The 24,470-nt window shown below is 51.1% G+C and overlaps 2 protein-coding genes across 2 annotated transcripts; one reads left to right on the forward strand and one right to left on the reverse strand.

Moving 5' to 3' along the window:
• Nucleotides 1-28: 28 nt before the first annotated feature.
• On the forward strand, nt 29-5,418 carry dnai7 (dynein axonemal intermediate chain 7). The gene is made up of 15 exons (XM_047022822.1): nt 29-87; nt 630-717; nt 820-911; nt 1,083-1,187; nt 1,295-1,432; nt 1,558-1,692; nt 1,818-1,921; nt 2,132-2,438; nt 2,531-2,633; nt 2,867-3,036; nt 3,269-3,458; nt 3,574-3,788; nt 3,918-4,076; nt 4,298-4,411; nt 4,675-5,418. Exons 1-15 carry the CDS (start codon nt 85-87, stop codon nt 4,948-4,950), a joined length of 2,199 nt encoding a protein of 732 aa, XP_046878778.1. The 5' UTR covers nt 29-84; the 3' UTR covers nt 4,951-5,418.
• On the reverse strand, nt 5,297-24,006 carry LOC124469770 (lymphoid-restricted membrane protein). Its single transcript, XM_047023262.1, has 37 exons — nt 23,358-24,006; nt 22,842-22,952; nt 22,477-22,657; nt 21,851-21,912; nt 21,583-21,658; nt 21,238-21,396; nt 20,966-21,083; nt 20,715-20,765; nt 20,383-20,460; nt 20,251-20,307; nt 20,051-20,110; nt 19,845-19,912; nt 19,569-19,662; nt 18,864-19,001; nt 18,654-18,755; nt 17,881-18,032; nt 17,154-17,265; nt 16,246-16,498; nt 15,307-15,488; nt 14,129-14,225; nt 13,492-13,717; nt 12,954-13,053; nt 11,454-11,500; nt 11,138-11,223; nt 10,840-11,027; nt 10,222-10,306; nt 9,935-9,992; nt 9,784-9,811; nt 9,371-9,511; nt 9,107-9,241; nt 8,875-9,022; nt 8,662-8,705; nt 8,486-8,548; nt 8,281-8,339; nt 8,042-8,140; nt 7,569-7,688; nt 5,297-6,354 (listed from the first exon to the last, which is right to left on the reverse strand). Exons 1-37 carry the CDS (start codon nt 24,004-24,006, stop codon nt 6,075-6,077), a joined length of 4,707 nt encoding a protein of 1,568 aa, XP_046879218.1. The 3' UTR covers nt 5,297-6,074.
• Nucleotides 24,007-24,470: the final 464 nt, after the last annotated feature.

Consider the following 24,470-nt stretch of genomic DNA (forward strand, 5'->3'; position numbering starts at 1 on the left):
TAAAAACAAACAAACTGCGCTTGCGTTTGCGTTACCATGGTAAATTAGACGCAAGAAGAGTTGTCTTTCCACAGGTTTTTGAAGATGGTAGGCTACGTTTTGTAAACATTTACACTGTTTGCATAATATTCTTGTGCTACATAACATACAGCTTTGGTGTTTGTCATTGGGAAATTGAATAACGAATTGAAGTTAAACATATTGCTATGCCTATAGGCATACCTGATTGTATGTTGTTGTGTATCAAGTTGTGTCTCTGGCTTCAGCAAACGTTTGATTTCATTTGACTTAGCTACAGTACAGTACTAGAGCTAAATGCTGTCCCCTCTCTCTAAATGTAAGCCACCCAGAGATGCAATGGTATGATTTACTTATCTATAGCAGTATAGGTTATTATTATATACCCTTAAAGTTCATTAATGATTTAGCAGCAGTACTGAAAGTTCCTTAGTCACAGTGCTAAGGAACTTTTAGTGAAATCTCTGCCAGAAATGTTTGTTACTTTCCATTCTCAATCTCCTGTGGTTCATCTGAAGAGAATGCATTCAGGTGAATAGTGTGCTTTTTTGCATGCATTGACCAGCACAATCCCAGCATCTAAATCACAGAACCGTTCCTTTAATTCCTAGTCGGCTAAAAAGAAGGGCGGCAAAGTCAGCAAGGCCGATAAGGAACGACTGCAAAAGGAGGAGGATGAAAAGAGGAAGAAGGAGGAAGGTAGCCGTCACCCTAGCATGAAAACGGACGATTGTCTCACAAACTCAACTTTGCATGTTTGGTTCTAAAATGGGTTTGTACCTCTGCTGTCGGTGGTCGCAGAGGAAGCTCGGGTGCTGGCCGAGCAAGAGGAGATGGAGAGGCGGGAGAGAGAGAGGGAGGAGCAGGAGGAGCAGCAGAGACTGGAGCAGAAGGTGAGTGTTTTTACACAACGTCCAAATGCTAATTTATAATGCAGAGCATCGCTATGAAGGTATCACTATCATGTATTAGGATTGTGATGTATGATGATTCATAGGCTCTTGTAACAAGTCTTGCATATCAAGCAATCCATCCAATCCATCTATGTTCTTTCACTGTGACAGGATTTGGAACGGAGAGATGACGAGCTGAATGAACTGCGCCACCTACTGGAGGAGAACCACTCTGCAGTCACTAAACGGGAGACGGACTCCAGAGAGAAAGCCAAAGTGTGTGATCACACATTTCATTCCAGGCAGTGGATACTAAATATTTATAACCTATAGCTTAACTTTGCCAATAGTCTGCTGACTTAAAAACATTTCCATCTCTGTAGTGGGACAGGTACATGCTCTGTGACGGCAGCCCAGATCCAGCAGTCCAGCAGGAGATCAACACCTTCATCAACCTGTGGATAGAAGACCAAGAAATCCAGATCGAAAAGGTTTTGAAGTGCTGTGACCTCGCTCTCAGGGTCAGTGAGTTCATGCGAGAGCATGCAATTCGGATTCTGCCATTGTGTTTCAAGCGAGGGTGACCCAGCAGAACTGTTGTGTTGTGCTTGGGGGTCACCATGCTGTGTGCTGGCCTTCCTCTCAGCTGACTGAGGAGCTGGACGGTCTCCTGGGAGACCATCCCAACCTCACGGACGCCCAGAGGTACCAGGAGACCCTGCTCTCCCTCCAGAACCTCATCCATGCCAAACACCTCATCACCACGGAGGAGATACTTAAGGTAGAAACAACCCCAGCCAGGAGAGCTCCTTCAAGACTGGAGACACAGATTTACATACAGAAGAAACATATTTGAGAGTAATGCTGCATGTGAATTGATTCTGATACGCTATTCCGTGGTTGCAGTGGGCTAAGGCTCACTCGGACATTGAGACAGGAAACATGCAGACTGTAGTCCAGGGGAACAACACCACTCTGTGTCTGTGGGCCAATCTCAACAAGAACCCAAGGTACTTTTCCACCTTCTACTCACGTCACCTCTTACTGTTTGAAACCACCTAGTCTGAGCAGTGAAATCCCCTCGCTCTCTTCTCCGTCCCTCTCTCTCTCTCTCTCTCTCTCTCTCTCTCTCTCTCTCTCTCTCTCTCTCTCTCTCTCTCTCTCTCTCTCTCTCTCTCTCTCTCTCTTTCTCTCTCTCTCTCTCTCTCTTATGCCTGCAGGTTTAAAGGGTACCACTTTGAGGAAGTGAACATAGGCTTTGAGCTGCCTAAGCAGCTGGCTGTGAGCGACATCGCTGTGAGGATCCTGCACACCCACTACGACCATCTGTCTCCCCTGGCCCGACTAACCCGCCTGAGGGCCCAAACCCCCAGCTCCAAGTCCCTGGTGGGAGGGGAGGAGCGCCAAGAGACCCCCGTCATGGAGGAGGGAGAGACCGGGGCGGAGGGGGAGGGGAGGGAGAGTGCCCACCCTGGAGGAGGGACAGAGGACGAGGTGCAGTCTGTCAGAGGGTCGGAGGGAAGGAAGGTGAGATGGTCGGATGAACTCTGGTCAGTTACCTGAAGCGTATCCGTCCATACCAAGGAGGTAACTGTGTTGCGTGTGTGTGTGTGTCCCAGAGTGCGGTGAGTGTGCTCTCTGTGAAGGAGGACAGGAAGAGTACTCTGAAAACAGGGAGCGTGGAAGGAGAGGTGGAGATACAGATGGAGGGAGCGATCCCAGGTTAGTCTCTCTTACCTGGGGATTCCTGAATATCTATATGGGTGAAACATTCACAAGGCCACAGGTAAATACAATGTGTCTGTTGAGATGAATGGACTCCCCAAGTCAATACAATGGCTACACCTATTCTAACATCACCTCTGCTCGGGGTTACTTTCTACTGCAACAAGATGATACTCATTTGAAAACAGAGCCTATCAAGGAAGCTTGCCATCCCCCACTCCCTGTTTTAGCAGGAGAGGGTGACTCCAGCCCCACACCGGTGGAGCTTGTGATTGACAGCTCTGAGATGGATCGTGGGGTGGACCTGCAGCAGTACACGCCCCTGGGGGGGGTGTTCTACTGCAACGTGTTCTGCCTCCCGCCCCAAGCCCAGCAGCTGAACAGCTGGGAGATGAGAAAGGTGGGCCACAAGACCCCAATCCGAGAAGGAGACTTTGAGACGTCTTCTCTTCTGAGAGGCCACAAATAATGACGCACTTTCATAAAAAGAAGACTTTGTTGACCATATTGTGTTACTGTGTGGTATTCTTTTCAGTATGATACCCAGAAAAAATCTAGTTATACCTAGTTAGCAGTTAGCCAGTCAGCTAGACGTAACATTTGCTTCCATCTCTTTCTCTCTTTTGTCTTAGATTTTGGAGACGGGCTTGCAGGAGTTCCAGTACCCCACGGAGCAAGTCCAGATCCAGAGCTCCGGCTCAGCCACCAGCAGGATGGAGGACAGCACGCCCCACACCAGCCCCCCTGTGGGGCTAACCATCACCCTGCCAGACTCCGTCCTCTTCCTGGAAGACCCACACGTGGCTTGCTGGGACCCCCATGGTGAGACTGGATGAGAAGGATGTGGCCCTCAGTGGTCCAACACCATCTCTGGGTCATGATAACCCACCTACATCGACGTTGACAGTCCCAGCTGCTGTGCCTGCTCCTCTTTTAGGTCAGTACTGGACCACAGACAGCATCAGTGAGGTGTCGTACGACGCCGCAGAGAGGAGGATCTCCTTCAAGATGGAGTCGTTCTGCCCCGTCAGCCTGCTGCAGGACACGTACGCCAACATGCCCTTCCAGGGCTGGGAGCTGCGGCCGCTGGAGCAGGACTCTGCCCAGCTCACCATCACCGGAGCCCTCATTGAAGTCAGCATCATCGTCAAGGCAAGGACACACACACACGCACACACACACACACACACACACACACATACATACATAAATCACACACATCAAAAGGCCAGAAGAGCAGGAGGTCATATAGGTGTGTGTGTGTGTGTGTAACTCTGGCAGGGCAACCAGTGTATGCTGCAGTCAGACCAGGACACAGGCCTGAATCATATCCTGGGTGTCTGGATGAGTTTCTCAGACCTGCAGAAAGCCATGGTCAACGCCGGGGTCAACGTGTTCGTCAACGAGCACTCTGACAAGTACGTCAGCATCAGCGCCAAGGTGAGCTCCATGGGTGCCGACGCAGCGTAGAGACGCATTGAGACGTGTCGAGTTGTACAGAGTAGAGAATGGTTTTCCTCTTCTATGGTTTTCTGGTGTGAGCCTGGGCATACAGGTGTGTTGACTGTCTGAAGTGCCCCACACATCCACAGAGTAGATCTTGAATGATTTCCTTCAACGGGAAAGCTCTAGTTGGTGGTGTGGTTGTGTCCGGTCTCCAGGACCCCCTGATGGAGCATGCTGTGTACGAGCAGATGGCTCTGCTCTCCTCCACCTTCGCTTTCTCCTGGAGCCAGTGGAACGCACAGTGTGGACAGGACCATCTGGTCCTGCAGGTAAACACATGCACGCTCACACACACACACACGTAGCTGTGTGTACTGTATAACCCCAAAGAGGAACACTAACCTTTAACCAGGAAGAAGGAAACAAAAAATAATTGTTTTCGACCAGATCAACTGGGACATTGTTTGGCCCTAGCGCCAGCATTTTACAGGAAACCCAAACTAATCTGATTTGGAGGCAGAAGATTAAAAAGAGGAAATACACTTGTGAGGATCTCCTCATACCTCCCTCCCCCCCCCCTCTCCTCCTCCAGGTGTGTGAGCACCTGGGAGCTGGCCCCGTGGAGGAGGAAGCGTGGAGTGTGTATCTTCTGGGGGCCCAGAGGAGCCAGAGGCTGAGGATAAGGGAAAGTAGCGAGGCCTTCTCCACAGAGCTCCATCCCGGCAGCGAGTTCCACTCCACCTTCCTGCACATGCTCAGAGACTACACCAGCCCTGCAGGCCTGGACAGAAGCAGGAAGTCCCACTACCAGTTTGTCGACACCGTGCAGCAGCTGCTGTGTGCCACCCAACCTCTCACCTACTCCTGACCTCGCTCACATGCATGGAAATCAGGATTATTCAAAAGGTCCATTTGATTTGCATTCAGGTGCATTTTTTTCTCTGAGGGTAATACAGACTTCCTTGTACGGGGTTAAATCAAGAGCACTTGTCGCATTTTTTAAGTGGTATTTGAAGTGGGTCTGGAAGCTGGCTCTGTAAGACAGTGACTGAAGCAGAGAGCTTTGACCAGCTTCTCACTAGTTGATTTACCATTACAGTTATACAGTTTCACTACATTGGAGGACCAGCCAAACATGTCATTAACTGGAGGGAGTCTTACAATAGACTGTTCCAATTAGAAGAGAGTCCTTCTAAATGAAAAGACATGAGTTATTTCATGGAATCAGTTACTTTATTTGTGCAAAGTTTCAGTCACCCTCTTTGGAACATACAAAAGTGTATGAATATTATAAGTGATGAACACAACATAGCAAGTCAAATAAAAATGGTGAGAATGAAACAAATTTGATTATAACAAAAATAATTTTTAGGTATTCACATTTTATCACAGAATCTAATGCAGTTAAACACTAAAATGATAAATTAACGTTTATGACCTTCCAATAACCTTTAAAATTGCAGTTTGATTACCAAGCCAGTTTATTAAAGTCATAAAAAAAGTGATTGTTACAACTGAATGTATTTATTTAAAACCTTTCTGATGGGCTGCCCATTCTTGCAACCCCAAGTGCCCTATTAAGTCTCAGTAAAGCTGAAATGTGTTTAAAAAGCTAAAATCGTAGAATCCTGTCTTCCAGGCTGGTCCTCCAGAGTGAAAAGCATGTGCTGAGGGTCCTTAACTTGATTGGTTAGTTCAATGCTGAAGCCCTCGACGTGACACATGCAAATCGGCCAATGGGCATCCCCATCTGTGTTTAATTGTGTTCCATAGTGTCCCCTGAAGCACCAATAAGAACATGGGCCGTGGTCAGAAGCGCGATGGCCCGGTAAACACACTAAGTGGTTGGCTTGGTCTTCACACACTGACTAGTCTAACAAACGTGATCACGAGGCCTTCTTAGGGTCGACCCATCCCCCGAGGTCAGCTAGTCCCTCCGTCGTTCTGTCGGCTCCCAGAGTGACGGCAGGCGGGACCTCCGGGCCCCCGGGACTACACCGGGGGCTGTCCGTTGTGCCTGAGCCCAGTGTAGGGCCACAGGAGCTGCTGGATGGTCATCCAGGAGTCCCCTGTCCCCACGGGAGCTGCGTCCACGGCCGGCTGCATCACCAGGCTGGCCAGCAGGGCCAGCAGGGCAGCCAGGACCACCACCAGAGCCAGCCACAGCCACATGCCCCGGCTGGTCCTGGCCACCGCTGGCCTGGAGGTGGGGCCCAGGAAGGTGGAGGACGCTGCCTGCTCAGTCATGTTAGGGGTGGAGGCTGGACTGGGGCTGGAAGGAGAGAAATAGAAAGAGAGAGAGAAAGAGAGAGAGGGTAGGGTTAAGAAAGGAAAGAGGGAACAAGGAAGTGAGAGAGAACTGAAAACATAAGTGTATGTATAGGCGGTGACATGACAAAAATGGAGAAAAGAATGTCAGGGCTTCAGACAAGACTGGATTCAAAACGAGTTTCCCATCTAGTTTTGGATACCTTGGTGTTAATGACCATGTACTGGATACAAACAAAGCACAAAAGGCATCATTCCAAATGATACTTATGAAGAATCAAAGATTTTTGATTAATTGAACATCAATGATTATAGCATGAAGATAACCATAGTCTTCAGGGCAGGCCACCATCATAGGATAATTAGCGAAACATAATTAATCTTATGTTTCGCCAATCTCATGCATGAGAAAAAGAGCTCAGTCGAAGTTAGCAACCCTGTAGTTAGCTGAAGCAAACTGGATTCTATAGGAGCTGATTGGTTCATTTCACGGGCTAGCTCAAGCACACAGATTCAACCACACAGCGTTACAGCAGCGTTCCGACGAAGCACGCTCAGTAGCAGCCTTCTGCGGGGAGTGGGGTGTGTTAGATGAGTGGGAGAGGACAGGTCAAGACACACTGAGGCGTAGTCAGTATAGTCTGGACTGTATGATGCCTGGGTTAGAATGTCGGCTCCCCCTCCTCTCCTCACACACTTACAGCATCAAGAACATCTCCTCATGTCTCCTGGAGGGAAGGGGAGAGGAGAAGAGCAAGACAGGGAACGTTCAAGAGAACTTGAGGAGCTCAAGCAGAAAGAACTTGACCAACCTAGTCACAATCACACCAACAGCGGCGGCGGCGGCAGCAGAGTTCTAAAAACGGACTTCCTGGTTTGAAAGAGTGCACCCAGGTCACGCTAGGTGAGCTCTCTAGCTGCCCCACTACAGCTTGGCCCCAGGAGCAGATACCACAGCCCTGTTTGGATACTTCATCAGCACATTCTTCCCTGAGGACAACACCGATCTAACATCATCAGGACTGGCCTGAGCAAGCTCCCCCCCCCCCCCCCCCCATCACACTGTCGCCCATCCAGCCCTGTTAGATCAGGCACCCCTGCAGTCAGGTAGGGAGGAAGGATGTGCTGAAGAAGAGTATTCAGACACGGCCCACGTGGCCTAGCCAGCGTGGTGAGTAGTGCCCCCTAGAGGCGAGAAGCGAGCGGCGAGTCACTAACGTCTTGAACTTGGGCATTATCAAGGAGGTGAGTTTGTTGCCCAGTTCAGTGAGACTGGACTTCCTCTCAGAGCTCCCTCTGTGCTCCTCCTCGGAGAGAGGGTCCGTGTCAAAGGGCGACCTGCGAGTGTGCGCGGTTCCGACACACACAAAGATAAAACACAAATACAGACACCAAAAACATAGTTGGAACATGCATATCTCACGTGTTCATCACATTCGATTGATTACTTTAAATGGAAGGGGAACATACAAAACACAGGGTCTTGTCACACAAACACCCACATGCTCTGAGTATGTTATCACGGAACGTCATGCAAAGTGTTGCATGTCTGATATTTAAGACCAGGTTCCTGGACTGAATCAACAAAAATGTGTGCAAATTCTTTGGGAGTCCAGTTTCATTCTAAATGAGATGACGTGTGTCAGGGAAACTGGTCCTTAGTGTGACACACACACACACACAACCCTTACCCCTTCATCATGAGCGTGGGCTCATCAACCTCGACCCAGGCCCCTGAGCTGACAAAACGCTTTAGAGGGGGCCGTGCAGCACCCTTTCCTGTCACATTCCTGCAACCACGTCACACACACACACACACAATACACCACCACCATCACTTCAGTCTGGAACACACCATCTCTCTTAGTAACCAAGTTAAACACAGACACAAGACATGTTACAAGGAGTTCATAAGTCACACACAACCTACCAGGGGGATCTCCTGGTTAATCTCTCGGCATCCGTCTCTGAGATGTCTAGTGCTTTGGGCTGCAAAGAAACACAAAGGTCATGCACAGATGGTTACAGAGAGGGTTGAAATCTGACCTGGGACCAGAGCACAGGAGAAAACACTAGGACTGTGTTGCTCTTTAGGTTTGGATGGATGGGAGGGATGAAGGGATAGCCTGTCTCACCATGTCATAGTGTCCACCACTGGAGCGGGGGATAGCAGCTATGCTAACTCTTCGAGACGAGGACTGCGGGAGGGAGAACACGGCATTAGAGACATACAGGCCGGCGCTGAGGCGAACCCAGGACCAGACCAGACCAGTGAGTACAGTCCCACCATGCCACAGGGGCCTCAGCTGACCTTGTAGAACTGGGATCCTGTCTGCTTCTTGCCTCGGAAGTCATCTGAGAAGAGGAAGAAAACTATCGTCAGAGAGAGACAGTCAAAATGTCAACCCAGGAAAAGTATGTTTACGGCACAGGGGGGTGCATGTTTGTGTGGGACGTCCATGTGTCCTTGTGATCGTTTGTGAATGTGAATGTGTGTGTATGTGTGTGTGTGTGTGTTCCTGACCTCTGTCGGAGTGGGATCCAAACGACCTCTCGTTCTGCATCATGGTCTCTCGGAGCTCCAGCAGCTCAGTGTGTTCTTTAGTGTACATCCTCCTCAGGTTGTCCACGTGCTGGATCATCACCTCCACCGCCTTCCCTATACGACTCTCCTGGAGGGGGGAGGGGTCACACACACGGTGAGGAACAGCTAGGTCACACAACTTCACCCACAGATGTCACACACACACACACACCTGGTGTATGGCTCCGAGCATCTCCGAGCGACTGGACACCCTGGTCATGGACTGGATGAGGATGTCCAGGTTCTTCTGCAGCCTCTGGATGATCTCCATAGACTGGTTGTCATCCTCACAGAGAGGGATGAGGGCCTGGGGGGGGGGGGGGGGGGGCAGAAGATACACACGCTATAGCTGAGACATGGAGGCTATGCTTTGACTAATCTGACCAGGGGTCAGGGTTGGGCACCAACCTATAACAGGGTCAGGATGGGTACTGACCTGTAACAGGCCCTGGCAGCTGGACACCTCCCTGCGGACGTTGTCCTCGGCCAGGTCACGTGATCGCTCCTCCAGTCGAAGCCTCTTCTCCAGGGTGAACACGTCACACTTGAAGCCCAGAGACAAGCGCTGGAACTCCGTCTGGTGGGAGGACGCGGATTACAGGAAAGAGCACACACACACAATTTTACATTTCACCATGAAGGAGTACAACCTGCCAGTTTGTGTTTCCTAGTACTTTTACAGTATGTATCATCTCTTTGGTCCGGAGAGATCCTGTGAAACATAGCTCTAAATATCAAACTGTATGATTGCAAACTACACACACAGATGCTCCCCTGTCTAAGAGTGAACATACAGTATGGTGGCCAAATAAACTTAAACATAAACAAATGTAGAAAGGGGCAGCATACCTCAATCTCCTTCTCATTTTGAGACAGACTGTAATGAGAGAGAGAAAAAAAAAACACAAGCTCTTGAGTGCTCTCGGTGTACGGCACCAGATCACTGTGGAGATAAAACGCTTCCATGGAAACGTGGCAGTGAGAGGCGTGTTGCTCATACCTGTTCCTCTCGTCTCTCATGGACTCACTGTTGTCCTCAGAAATCACAGAGGTCTCGACTGCAAAACACGGGTGTAACATTTCGGAATCCTTTGTGAACGTACGTCACACATCCAGTTCAATGTGTGTGTCAGAAGGTGCTTCAGTGGTGTGGTTGCGCTGGCACTGTTGTGGCTGAACCGCCACTACTTTGACTATGAGTCAACACACAAATCTTCTGCCACGTGTCTGTCGACATGTGGGTGAGCCCCGTTGGCCCTCGGGGTGGGAGCGCCAGGCGTAACTCACCGTCCTTCTCCGTGGCGCCGCTGGCTTCGCTCAGGTCCTCGGGAGCCTTGTGTTCCTCGATCAGCTCCATGCTGGGGGACAGCTCCTGCAGGGCCAGCACGAGGGTTAGGCTCTCCGTGACCCTCACAGAACCACGGAGTGACTCACAGACCTCGGGGTCCCCTCCACTGGATGACACAAGACGCTCGGGCTTCCCCCGCCTCTCTCCGCCCTCCCGGTCCACGCTGTCCTCAGCTTGGCGCGCCAACATGCTTGACATCTTCCGGATCCTATTGTTTATCCTTATTCCAGCAATTGAACATTCTAGATGTGTGAGAGTATAGCCTTGGAATGACCTTTTGGTAAACTACGCTCAGTTCTACAGTCTGACAGTGTGAAATGCATTTCCCTGTTTGATGATATTCACTTTGGCTGTCACTCACAAGGCTGGAAAGACAACATTTTTTTGGTTTCCCTGAGTCATCCAGTCTGACTGTGCAGTGATGTCTTAATCATTGCACAGTCCACTGGTGATGTCAGACCTGGTCATGTTCCCTTACGAGTACAGGGTGATATGGAGCGGAATGTGCAACATGAAGAACACAAGGGCACAACTGAAGGATAAGAAACTGTTCTCACCAGTTCCTTTTTTAACTTTTTGGCTCCCTGGGGTTCCTGCAGAGCAAAAGAGTCCTCCGATTGGCTGGGGTCAGAGGCTATGCCTTCAGCTCTGCCCTCAGATTGGTTGGTGTCTGAGATGGTCTGTCCAACGACAGCCTGAGGGGCAGAGAGCGAGGCAGTTCCTTCTCTTGTCAGCCTGTCTGTCCCTGAGAGAGGAAGTAAAGGACTTACTGTACCCATCTATCAAGATCAGACTTCTGGGAAATCTGGAAAGGTCAGTATCTTGTGCTGTACACAGAGCAAGGCTTTCTCCTACCTGCCATGTCTACATTCACAGCTGGCACCTGAACGGACTCATGCACACCTTCCTCCTCCTCTTCTAGTACAGGGAGCAGGCTAGTGCTGGAAAACACACACATTACATCAAAAGACAAACGATGAACAATAACATTCAAATGACCCACAAACATTCAAAAACATTTCTCTATAGATCAAAAGAAAATCCAGGTCGAAAAATAAAATACTAATCTGCTCGTCTTCACTTACTACATGCCGGGCAGAGATATGCATAACCACAACAGTGCTTCAGTATGTCTGACCTCAAGTCAAACACACACACGCGCACAACTCACCTGTCCTCCGCAACAACTCTCTCTGGCAGCTGGTCCTGGCTCAACCTCTGAGGGAGTGAGACACAGAGGTGAGAAACACACAAGTGGCCTTGTGACAGACATTCTTTAGTCTGTCAACAGAGGAAGTAGTTAAAGATTAAAAAAAAAAGTGACATGCACGCACAAACACACACACAAACACAAGCCATGCATAGCGTACCTGTCCCATGGCATCTGAGCAGTGAAATGATATCTAAGCTCGGACGGGATGGAGAAGGCTCAGTTCTTATATAATGCGCTGCTTGCTAGAGAGCCCTGCAGCTGTCTGTGTGTGTGTGTCTGTGTGTGTGTGTGGACACGCAGAGCGCGTTCGTGTTTTGCGCCGAGCTAAGTGTGGAGAACATGGCAACACTGGCAGGGTGCTAAGTGGTGGGGGCGGCACAACACACACACACACAAGGTAAGAGGCGAGACTGCTCCATAGAGGCTAATGGCTCCCAGTCACAGTGTCACAGTGGGGGAAAGTCAGTCCTGTGGAGCAGCAGCCAGAGCTTGAACTCGTAGAAGAGACAGAGCCAGGAGTAGATATGTTTTGTAAAGCAACACAGCAGTGGTGAGACGACATGGGGAGGGGCTCCGAGGTGAATGGCACTGTCATTAATACCTGTCAATTCATTCTCCAACTACAGCGCCTCAGCACAGTGGGGGGGGGGGGGGGGGGGTGAGACTGTACACACCCACCCGTTCCTCTCCCGCGGGCATCTGTCCCCCTCCCTCCCCCCTCCCCTTTTCTCTCTGTCGCTCTGAGGTTCTTTCTAATACTAGATCCCACCAGGGTGGCCCCCTGCTGTTCTACAACCAAGCAGGAGAGTGTGATAACAACAGAACAACACACGCATGCTCGTCCAGCCAGAACTCTCCAGAGACCAGAGGTTCAGATTAGACGTAATAACCAGCACTCGCAACGCCCCCGTAAAACGACATTGCATAAACAAACAATTAGACAGGAACGATTTACAAACTGCATGCCGAGTTAGGAGAAGTTCCTCATTTTAGACATGGGTAACAGTATACTTGCCCACGTTTGCTAACTTGTACTGCAGTGTGGCTGTTCCTCCCAGCTTCAGCTCTATGCCTACATGGGTAGGAGCCCATGTGGATCCGCCCTCAGCTGGCCCCTGCCTCCCCCTCCCTCCATGCCCAGGAAGCACACTCCCTCTCAGGCTTTCTGCGTAGACCAACCCTCCCTGTCCATCCCACAAGCACTCCCAAGGATTTGTCCTCCTCTGACTCACAGTCCTGCTCAATGACTGAGGCAGCACAACACAGAGACAAAGAAAGACAGAGAGACAGAGACAGAGAGAGAGAGCGAGAGAGCGAGAGAGCGAGAGAGCAAAAGGAAGAGAACAAAGAGAGAGAGAGAGAACAGGGAAGTGAAGCAGGGAGGAAATGGTGCCACAGAAAGCGATAACTATGAAGAAAGTTCTCATCTCTGCTGTAAACGACTTCCTCTGAACCAACCTTGATGTTGCTCATGCTGCCTGCCGTCGTGTCCTCCCCTCCTCCTTCTCCTCTTCCGTCCTCGCTGGCGCCTGGAGGCTGGGAGCTGACACCGGGGCAAAAGGTCAGAGGTCAAAGCAAGAGTTTGTTGGTCTAGATTGGAATAAGCAGTTTCTGGGAATCTCTCTCGCTCTCTCTGTGTCACTCCGTGTAGTTCTCTCTTTCTAAGGAAGCAGCTGAGGTCACTGACTGTGACAGACTGACTGGATGCTACAGCCAAAGCACAGGTGCATTATGGGTATGCAAAACACAGCTGAAGTGGGCCAATACTCATCTCTCACACACACCTTTGGCGTCAAGAACAAAATAACAGGTGTTTGACTTGCAAATTAGATTAGAAAGAGAGACAAAAGTCTGTGGAGACTTAAACAATGCTCTCGGTAAGATCGTTTTCAGCTTCAAATCACTTGGCCGTTCTGACTAGTCATGAGTCACAGACAATTGTAAAAAAAAAAAAAAAAAAAAAAAAAAACCCTGACACAGATACATTTGTTCTCACCTCCCAGTTAGATACATGGTTTCATCCAGCACAGGTGAGGTGCAGCTCGGAGATACCATCTCCACAGGGCCAGGGGGGCTGGGTCCGGGGGTGAGCGTTCGGTCTTGGTCCGGTGACGAAGAGCTCGGATCCTGGGCTGGGGCCTCGGGAGGGGGCGTGGCAGAGTCAAAGGTCACTGCATCTGCAGAGTGGAGGGGAGGAGCCATCAGGGTCTGATGTGATGACACTGGGAACACACACACACACACACTTGGATCCCCGTCGTGGGAAGGAGAGCAGACACCAGCTCAGCAAAGCTACTGCCGTGAGTGGCACGGAGCTCTCTGAATAGAACGTGCATGTCAGGGCATGATGAGTCACTGTGAGGGTGAAGTTTAACAGAGTGGGAGGAGTGTGAAAAAAAGATATAGAGACAAGAAAAAGGAGAGGGAGACAGATGAAAAAGGGAAGGAGGAAGGGAAAAGCATCCGAACAAGAGGCAGAGGAAGAGAGGCAGAGAGAGAGGCAGGCAGAGAGAGAGAGAGAGAGAGAGAGAGAGAGAGAGGCAAAGAGAGAGAGGCAAAGAGAGAGAGGCAGAGAGAGAGAGGCAGAGAGAGAGAGGCATAGAGAAAGAGAGAGAGAGAGACAGACATCTTACCACCGGCGCCTGTGTGGGAGGGTGGATGGAGAGCATCACTGCCGACAGCCTGCGGGTGGGCGTCCGAGAGCCCAGTGCACTCTGGGAGTTTGGCCTCCTGAAGCAGAACAGACGATGGCGCAGACGGAATGACTCAACGGAAGAACACACACAGGGACAAGTGACCTTAGACCAGAGGGACTATGTAAACAATGCAGAAAGAGCCCATCTCAACCCACACGCTACCGTGTGAGACACCCCAGTAGGTTAGGCTGATGTGGGGGTGAGCAGGCCTGGGTAGGACAGGCCTCAAGAGCATTTCAAGTCCTGCTATGGGAGATGAGAGACCTGGAGCTAGCAGTCTATATAAGGACGCCTGTCTTAGCCTAGCACAGAGCCTGCTGGAACCGACGCTTCAGCCTGATGAGGGACAACTGGCAGGGAGGATTTGCTAGTCAAATGCGTGAGAGATTGAGAAAGAGAGAGATGGAGAAAGAGACCTTGTGCGAGTCCTGGTGTGATGGGCGTGGGGCGGTGTGTGCATGGGGGAGGGAAATAAAGGGAGGGATGAAAGTCAACTCTGTGGTTAAGAGTGCGACAGTGCGTGCGTCTCCGTATTCGGAAATATACTCGTCCGTGGTCCTGCTATCCTCTCAGAAGGGGGAGGGGGGTCCGTGGTCCTGCTATCCACTCAGAAGGGGGGGGGGGGTTCCCCCAGTGGGTTCAACAGTTTCCTGTTTTCAGCTTTCCACTTCACGGCCACTGCACAGGAAGCCGCAGTGTGACATCCACTCTCACTGATCTGCAGCCAGTTAGAAGTTTCCCCTTGAGCTGGCCAAAGTTAGTGTTTAGTGAGGGATGACTGGTCCTAGACCAGCGCATAAGGCAGCTTCTAGCAGGAAGGAGCATCTGTTATAAAGCTGTCATCATTAAGGTGTCGGCTGGTCACAGTCTCACTCACACAACGATGACTATTGAAACTACTATTGCATCAAGTTATTCTCAGAGCTCAAGCGCATCAAGAGCAACAACTGCCTTCCTTGAAACACACCACACCTAAAAAGATCATCCAAACACTTTCTGGTGTATAGCTTCATTGACTTTTCGGAAAGCTAATTCTGTTCACTTAAGATCACCATTGCACCAGGCCTGAGTACAGCATGTACAGTACACTGAGACTACTAAGTTGTGCCATCTACCTGTAGAGATTCACTGTCGTTCTTCAGATCAGGCTCCGGTAATGCTGTCGTTTCTGAGAGAGAAAGAGAGAGGGAGGGATGAAGGGGGAGAGAAAGATAAGCAGGGGTGAGGAAGATGGAGAAAGGGGGAGAGGGGTTTAGGGTAGACCGACGGAGAGAGTGATGGATGGAGGAAAAGAATGCTAGGGAAAAAAAGAAAAAAGTAGTTAGCGCTGGGATGATCTCAGTGACCCGTCCTGCCGGTGGCAGCAGGCGGATCCCCTCACAGGGGTCTACCTTTGACCATATTACAGCCGTTTCAGCGGCAAGGGGTGAGAGGTTACACCTCCAAGAATGGGGGGAGGGGGGGGGGGCTGCAGCCGTGACCGCAGCCTACCAGCGTGTCTGTCTGAGAGGCTGGCAGCCAGTCAGGCACACTGAGGAATGGAGCAAGATTACTGCACTCCTCTCCTGGGTTTAGACTACTCTGACACCTGGCCATAGAAGGGCCTAGCAGGCCTTGCAGTCACTCGAAGTACAGGGACACACTAAAGTAGGTTTAAGACACACACACACACACACACACCCACCCACCACACTAAAGAATGGGCCCTTAGGAGCCCCTGGATAAGACACCCATAGAAGGCTGGGGCCTGTATGTGTCAGAGCTAGTGCTTCAAGGTTGGCTGAGTTCTCTGTGACTCCAGGGATTACAGAAGGATAATCCACACAAACATACACATACTGTTGGACCTGCTAACCTCTCCAGTTCAGCCAAGAGTCAGGTCGCTCCACAAACTTGGGAAAAGCGAACGCAAGGACACAGCACGAACCCACCCGAGCCCTGTAACTGAGGAGAACTGAAATCCTCAAGAGGATTCCGTACGAAAAATCCTCCAAATCCATCTCACCGCAACCCACACCAAAAGATCAAAAGAGTATGCTTTGGGCCCCACTCACCAGCCTCCTCTCCCTCTGTGCTTCTTGGTGGGGGAGAGAGCCCCCTGGGCTCCTCCTGGACCTCTGACCCCTCTCCTCCTACCACCGTCCAGCGCTCCTCCCCCTCCTCCCCTGGCTGGTCCGCCAGCTGGTCCCCTGGTGGCCTCGTCCCCCCGGGGCCCTCGGGCCGGTAGTCCCGGTAACGCTCGTCCACCTCGGCCCTCAGGAAGTCCTGGAGGGCAAACTCCTCGTCCCAGTCCAGATCCTCCCCCGGCTGCACACACAGCAGCCAGTCAAAACTACTGGAAAAAACTGACCAATCCCTTCAGTGAGTAGTTGATCACTTCAGTTGCTCCTGAATGTGGTAACGCTGATAGGTTCAGTGAGAGCGTCAAACGGAGAGCTGGGAGAAGTACTAGTAACTGGAGGGCTGTTCTCCCGTTAGAAAATGGCGAAGGGGCAGAGAAGATAATGTTGATGATGGTTGCGCCTAAAATAATGTTTCTGAGTATGTGTGTAATGTGTGGGAGAGCGCGTGCGTGTGTGTTTGAGTGGTGAGAAAGCGTCTGTGTGATTGTGGCGAGTGCGTCCAATGCAGCCGCCCACACAAACACTCAGTCCTCTAGCGTTTCCATCAAACAGCCTAACCATCTGTGCTGAGATGTTTTCTGGAGTTCCTGTGTTGCACTATGCAGCTCTACTGCTCTATGTAGACGGCTCTCTCTCTCCAATCCTCCCTGACCTCATCCTTTACTTCACACCTGTTCCTCTTTGACAGCAGGAGATCAGATTTTCCTCGGAAACTAGCCATTTACCGCCCCCCCCCCCCCCACCTCCATCTCTACCTCTATCATCATCTTCATCCACTCCTTTTCATCCCCCACCATCGCTCTCCCTCCTCCTGGGTCACCCCTCCGTCCCCCCCTAACCTCTTCTCCGTCGATGGGCGTCTGGCAGCTGGCCTCCCGGCTGTCCTGAGGGGTCTTCAGCTGCTCCAGCTCCTCCTTCAGCTGCTGCTTCTGGTTCTCCTGCTCCTGGACACTGAACACACACACACAGGGTGTCAGTCAGGGAGGAACACACCAGCGATATCCCAGATCCACACACACAGATCTCAGTAAGCCAGCTGAGGACAGGAAGATCAATAACATACTGTACCCAATCCGTAGGCCCAGGCAGTGCCCCATGCTCTGGCCCAGTGTGAGCAGTGTCTATCTCCTGTCCTTCCAGTCTCTCTCTCACACACACAGCACACACAGCTGGCCAGGCCACACCGCTCTCCCACACTGCCCCTCTCCCTTTTATCTGGAGCTGGTTCCACTTCCCTGAACACCAACACACACACACACACACACACACAGGCAGGCAGGTGCACACGGTCAAGCACGCACACACACGCACACATTAAATTAAGTCCCTACTGGGTCTGAGTCCAATAGCCAGTGGTCGCGGGTCAGTCGGAACGGGGTGGACCTCAACACAGCAGGGCAGCTGATCCAGGTCCCTCCTTCTGTGAGACACTAGGCTGGATAAACTCAGAGCTCTTTACAGCACCTTCCCTTCTCCGTCTCCCTCCCTTCCTTCCAAACCGTTCCACTGGCTGATACACTTATTAGGCACCCCACAACCCGTACTTGAATACACACACGCACTAACCGGACAGAAAGGTGCAGGATCTCTGTGCGTGAGCGCCTCATGTTGCTGGCCATCTTGATCAGCTCCTTCTCCAGGGAGTCGGTGTACTGGTCCAGTTGCTCCAGGCTCAGGGCCCACTGTGTCCTCCTCGCATCCAGCTCACACTGCACCGTCTGTGGGGAGAGAAGGGGCCAGAGAGTCAGCGTCTTCCTGGAGGCCCAGACCGAGGAGTCAGTCACCTGGATATGACCAACAGTATTCTGCTAACTGGCTTGTTGTTGTGGTCTGCTGAAACAGGGGATATAGGCGGATTTAGAGTGACTGAAAGCAGAGAGTTCAGTGCCAATAGGTACAGGATATTATAGGAGGTTGTGGGTAGAACTTAGCTGAACCAATAAGCAGGCTCGTTCAGATAATGTTTATTCTGTTGTACGACTGGACGTGACAATGAATGCAGGGTGGTACAAAGCTGGGAGGGAGGGCTGTAGAGGGAAACAAAGATAAGGGGGTGGGTGGGATGCCTGTATGTGTTCACGCTACAGTCCACTAACTGGTCAGTACTGAATGAGTGCGTGCACGCGAGAGAGAGAGAGTATGAGGAAACAGAGAGAGTGTGTTACGCAACATTCTAGGTAAGGGAGCTGTGGAGAGTCAAGAGTGGCCATCTTATGTAACTATCAGAGAGAGAGGGGGACAAAAAGCAACCAAAACACTGCCTACTCTCCGCTACACCCTCCACTGTGTGTGCACCTGTATGTGCCCATCTGTGTGTGTGTGTGTTTTACTCAGCTCACCTGTAGGCGCGGGTCACAGACGGCCTCTGTCCCCCCATGCTGGTCCAGGAGAGCCCTGAGTGTCACCAGGACTGAGACACCCTCCTCATCAAATTCTGTTTTCTGGAAACAACAACAACAATAGGCTCTAATGCAATACAACTGACCGGCCTCTCGCCAGTTCCATAACACAGCTTTATGAGAGACTTTTCAGACATCTTTTCCAGATACCAGTTTGGTGATGGTGTTCTTGAACTCCTGTGACATGTGCTCAGGGGAGGGGCCCTGGAAGAGAAGCAGCACTTCCTTGTCCAGGGTCTCGTCCATTGGAGACACGAAACTCGGGTTGGATGACAGACGCTCTGCCCCCTGGTGGGAGAAACGGAGCCAGGGAGGGGCAGTCAGAAGCCTCGGGTATGTGAACCCAAACATCTATTAAACATTGTACTGTTTCCCATTCATATTCTTATATTCCTATTCTTGTTTTTAATAGATTTGATATTCTATTTATTGAATTTTTAGATTGTAGTTCTTAGAATTAGTTACCTGGGTCCAAGAGCAATATTATTATTATTTTTGTGTGTTGCAGTAAGGAGCTACTCGAGGTAGCGTGGGAGTGTTAACTAGAATCCGAACATCATCAGAGTGTGTAGTGGCTCTGGATGACACAGAGGATGTGCACTGGGAAGTGGAGGATGAGGGGGACGAGTACAGCCACGGTTCACATGTGTGGGAGGACTGAGAGGATGAGTGTGAGACGAGAGCGGGAGTTAGGAGAGGGATGAGGAGAGGAGACGAGGTGAGAGGGAAAATGGAGGATGACTCACGCAAAAGGAGAGGGAGAGGATGGAACAGACAAGAGAGGGATACAACAGGGGGAACATGAGAGGAGAGGGAGGGGCGTGTTTGTGTGTTTGTGTTCAGGTTGGTGCTGACCTCAAGAGGATTCTGGGCCAGGGCCAGTTCTGTCTGGAGAGAGCCTGAGGCCATCTGGTTCAACCTGTAGGCCACTGAGAGGGACAGCCCCACCCTGCAGAGGGAGAGAGGGAGAGGGGGAGAGAGGGAGAGAGGGAGAGGGGGGGAGGGAGAGGGGGAGAGCGGGAATGAGGGAGGGGCAGAAGAGGAGGGTGAAACTAATGCTAGACACAGCCTCCATGTAGAAAGTCCGTCATGCCTCCAGGGAGGATGAGCGCGGTCCGAGTGAGGACTCACGGAGACGACATGTCAGGCTGCATCAGGTGCATGTGACTCGCCAGCTTGCTCTTGTCGGCTCGCAGAAGCTGCCGCACAAACACACAACGTTTCAACGTCAGCTTTGATCAAGGCGAGCGGACTCCATTAATCAGTCAATCGAATACACGACTGGAGAGGAGAGTGACTTTGCAGGTGGGCAGAACTGGAGGTTCTGACACACACACCTCTGTAACAGAAGAGTACTCCTCCAATGCAGCCCTCAGCTCCTTTATTTGACTACTCCGCTGAGAAGGAGAAAAAGCACGTTACAGGACACATAACAGCTCTTACAGGCCAGAAAAATAAACACATCTTCACTTTAGACAAGTCAGTAAATGTGTTGTTTTACTACGGGGTTTCAAAACGGCCATTTCAATTTCCTGACCTCAAGTAGAAGAGAATCCTTCTCATTCACAACGCCATCGTAGGAGTGGATCTGCACCTGGTGATGGGAGAAAGTGTCAACCTAACGACCCAGCTGCCACACACACACACACTCAGTGGAGTGTGGACCCACCTGTAGCTCTGTGTTAAGGTCACACAGCTCCATCATCCTCTTCTGAAGGTCATCCATCTCCATGGTGACCTTGATGTTCTGAGGAGGAGGTAGTGGAAGGTTACCATGACATCCAGCTGGTTTTCTGACAACGGCTCCATGAATATATATACCTCAAATGGACGGTGAAAGTTTACATGTATTCATTTAGCAGACGCTTTTCTCCAAAGCGAGTTATGAAAGTGATTGAAGATGAGCAGGTTCCATCTGACTCCGGAGAGGAGAAGTAACAAGGCACGCTCTGTGTGGCAAGCGAGCATGCCTGCGTGCATGTGTGTGTGTGTACGCTCTACCTCCTCCTGCAGAGAGGCGATCTTAGCGATGAGGGACTGGTTCTCTCGTTCCTGCGAGTGTAGAAACCCCACGGTACGAGCTGTTACACATCCCATGTATGGATACCAAAGAACACAGGCTATACAGATTCGGGCATCGTAGGTACGTAAGATACTCCTATTTGAATGACTACAGTGTCAAGAGATTGTGTGTGGTCTGTGTGGTCTCCTGGTGTGGGCTGGGTCTGTGCAGCCGGGGGCCAGACGCTCACCATGTGTTTGCTGTGTGCCGAGGCGCGGGCGCGGCCCTCCTCCGTGCAGCTCAGGGTCATCTTCATCTCCTCCACCTCCTCCTTCAGCAGCTTCTCCTTCTGAGCCAGCTGGTGACCCCTGGGGGCACGGGAGACAAGGGGGGGCTCACACTTGGACCGTGTGTGGGCTCGTGTTTGTGTAATGTGTCATGAGATAGAGAGGCCATGCCAGTCTGCATGAGTGTGTGTGTGTGTGTGAGTGAGAGAGAGAGAGTGTGTGTGTGTGTGTGTACATCTTGGCCTGGCTGCGGAGCTGCTCGTTCTCCTCGGCCAGTCTCAGGTTGGTGTCCTCCATGGCCTCCATGGCTTGCTTTAGCTTGCGGACATCCTCCTGCAGCTTGTGGTTGCTGAACTGGAGGTCTGCCACACAGTACACCAGGTCTGACGTCTCCCTGCGGGGACACACACACACACACGTTCAGGACACACAGAAACAGCAAACCAATGAACACAAGTCAGGTTTACATGCACACAAACAAATACATAACACATGAATGCCAGACAAGACACACACACACTTGCTTCCTTTTAGGACACGCACAAGCACACGCACACACACACACACTCGCACTACTCACAGGTCTCCCCGTGACGCCTCGCCTCCAAACGCCTCCAGACTTCCAGAGGTCATGTTTAGCAGCACAGACCTCTTAGCTGCAGCCCAGACACACACAGAAACACTCAGACAGGAAATCATTACCCTGGATCTCGCTTAACCATATCCATGCTATCATTTGGATGAAACCATGGCAGCGAATGTTGGCGGCAATTTGTCTTGAGACAGCAGATCTCATGTTAAGATACACACACACACATACAAAGACAGACACACACTGAAGGTCTCACCTGCTAGACTTTCCTTGAGTCTGACTGAGTCCTGCTGAGTGAGTTCCTCTGCTGACTCGTCCCTGTGGAGGAGAGAGCGGGGAGCAGCGTCACACACACACACACCGCCAAAGGCTACCGAGGCTGGGAGAAACCACAACACACACATCACAGGGTCTGGTGTTGACCAGGCCGTCTCGAAAAAGACAAGCGGCTCTTTAACTAGAGCACTAGATGCCAGATATAGTTTGTCCTTCTCCCCCCTCCCCCTAACCTCTCTCTCTCTAACAGAGATTGTGTACACGTTAAAAGAAATTTGTTGGGGCCTAGCCCTGGTCGTTGTACAGAGCACTGAACATCATTTGAACAGATTTCAGTCTTGTGTATGGTGTATGTTCAGGACACTCTCTCGTACCTCAGCCAAGCAACTGGATTAAAGAGCTCTAGCACCTCCTAGATGTCTAATAGGACAACTGCAGTCTCATATCAGCCACGTTACATTTCCACAGCTTAAATGGGTCGGGGTAGGGAAATCTATCAGCCTAGTTTGATTTCAACCTCCTGCTTCAGTAAATCACAGAGCTGAGCGTGGTTAGGGTGAAAGGTTAAAAGGTCGCACGATGCGTTAGCGTTGAGGTTCCCGTTACCCGCTGTTGCGGCAGTCGTCGATCCACTCCTTCATGACGGCGTGGTAGGTGTCCAGGTCGATGGACACGTTTTTGTGCTCGGGGTCCAGCATGTTGCACAGGTCGTCCAGACCGCTGTCCTCTGACCCCCGGCTGGTGGTGTGCCGCAGGTAGTCCACGATACGGGACACATACACCTTCCCTGTCACACGCGGAAAAACCAGACATGAGGAAACAACGCAAACACAACCACACTTTGCCCTCTGTGGTCGTTCTGGCAGATCCTATAGTTTACAGCATAAGAAATACTTCAGGCAGGAATAACATGCTTTAAGGGTACAGTAGTGACACGAAGTTATAAGTATGGAGTGTGTGTGTGTGTGTACCTCGACGCTGGGTATCACAGGCGTGGAAGATGGTATCCAGCAGGTCCTCTTCACAGATGAGGCTGACCTCAGCCATCGCCTCCTTCCTGGCATCAGAAGAGAAGAGACTTCCTACACAAACACAAGCGCACCCACGTTATATGTGCAGCTGGGTCTTAAACAGCATTAAGGTACATTCACGTTGAACGACAAGAAAGGAAACAGTGCGTCTCATTGTTCTCGGTCGTCCCTGGAGGCCACACAGAACAATCCTCAAGTTGCATCCCCCCCCAGCATTTGAACAGAGATGCTAAAAATAGGCACAATACCAAGTACGTGATGACGTCACATTGGAGACCCAAGTGAGTCCCTCCAGGCTCATCCCTCTCTTGCCAAGAAAGAGCTTTCGTATTTTAGCGGGGGAAGCAGTGGAATTAAAACCTTCACTATGGATCCAGACCATCACTCGAGCAAGAGGGAGTGAGGGAGTGTGTGTGTGTGTGTGTCTATATGGTGTACTGCTGGTTTCTTTCCTACCGTCGCCTCCCATGGAGAGCCTCTTGACCACCAGGGCTGGGTAGGGCAGCTCACACTCCAGGGGGTTGGCCGACTCTCCAGAGCAGAAGTTCAGGTTGTAGGAGAGCGTGCTGTGCGTCTGGGAGTGGGTGAGAGAGAGCGGGGAGTTCCTGTGCCCCTCTCTCTCTCTGTCCGTCCCCTCAGGCTGGGTGAACTGACCTCCTTGGGAGAAACTGAAGTAGGGCTCGCCACTCTGGGTAGCCGGGGTGGAGCATGTCCTCTGCCACCCCCTAAACTGGCCCTGGCCCTGGCCCCGCCTCTCCCCTAGGGTACTGGTGATGGTGAAGGTGGCGTTTGTCGGGGTGGGGGTGGTGGAAGCCGGTGTGGAAGGGATGGCGGGGGTGGACGGACCGAGGGCCGTCCGGGGGCTCTTGGGAGAACTCGCGGGGGTCAACATGCTCTGGTCTATGCCATCTTCTCCACGGATGGTGCGTTTCTTCAGGAAGGACTCCAGGTTTTGCTTGAGGCCTGCCTGGGGGCTGTTGTAGCTACTGGAGATCAGCTTGGGGATGTGGTAGGGTGAGTCAGAGGTGTACCGCTGGATGGTCTGCAACTTGCGGCAGATGCTGTCCACGGGGTTGTGCCTTCTTTGCTGGGTGGAGCAGTCCATGTCGGGGTTGGAGAGTGCAGACCCAGATCTAATGAACAGAGATCATGTGCCACAACTATGAGAATGAACAGAGTATAGACAGACATTTTTGGGAATGACAGCTCTTGGCCAGCCCTCCTTACACTGCTAGCCCAACACAGATAAAAAGATCAACACTTTGAAATAGCCTGCTCTTGCCTGAGTTTTTTTTCTTTAGTTCTTATTTACCAGATGATAATGACACATCCACAAAGAATAACTTCGTTTCATGAAGCAAAATCATGTATTTAGAAACGTTCGGCTATGTCAGAAGTATCATGGCGACAACGCCATGGTTCTAATCAATAAATGAGGCACAGGTGCGTTTGCTGGGTAATCATTTACAACGAAACATTAGTTATATTATCTTACTTTAATGTTTACTTGTGTAAGACATAACATTTGTTATGTAGGGGTTTATCCTAAACTATATAAATTTCCCTCAA

The sequence above is a fragment of the Hypomesus transpacificus genome, chromosome 7 (assembly GCF_021917145.1).
Source record: "Hypomesus transpacificus isolate Combined female chromosome 7, fHypTra1, whole genome shotgun sequence".
In the NCBI taxonomy this organism is placed as follows: domain Eukaryota; kingdom Metazoa; phylum Chordata; class Actinopteri; order Osmeriformes; family Osmeridae; genus Hypomesus; species Hypomesus transpacificus.

Bases quoted from the DNA above. Each gene is read 5' to 3' on its own strand.
- LOC124469770 (XM_047023262.1), bottom strand. From the start codon at position 24,006: ATGGACTGCTCCACCCAGCAAAGAAGGCACAACCCCGTGGACAGCATC. The intron at 21,659-21,850 runs GTGAGACCTTCA...TCTGGGCTGCAG, and splicing joins ACTCAAGGAAAGTCTAGCAG to CTAAGAGGTCTGTGCTGCTA. The intron at 19,663-19,844 runs GTGAGTCCTCAC...CTCCCTCTGCAG, and splicing joins CAGCCTGACATGTCGTCTCC to GGTGGGGCTGTCCCTCTCAG.
- dnai7 (XM_047022822.1), top strand. The intron at 718-819 runs GTAGCCGTCACC...CGGTGGTCGCAG, and splicing joins AAAGAGGAAGAAGGAGGAAG to AGGAAGCTCGGGTGCTGGCC. The intron at 3,789-3,917 runs GCAAGGACACAC...TAACTCTGGCAG, and splicing joins AAGTCAGCATCATCGTCAAG to GGCAACCAGTGTATGCTGCA.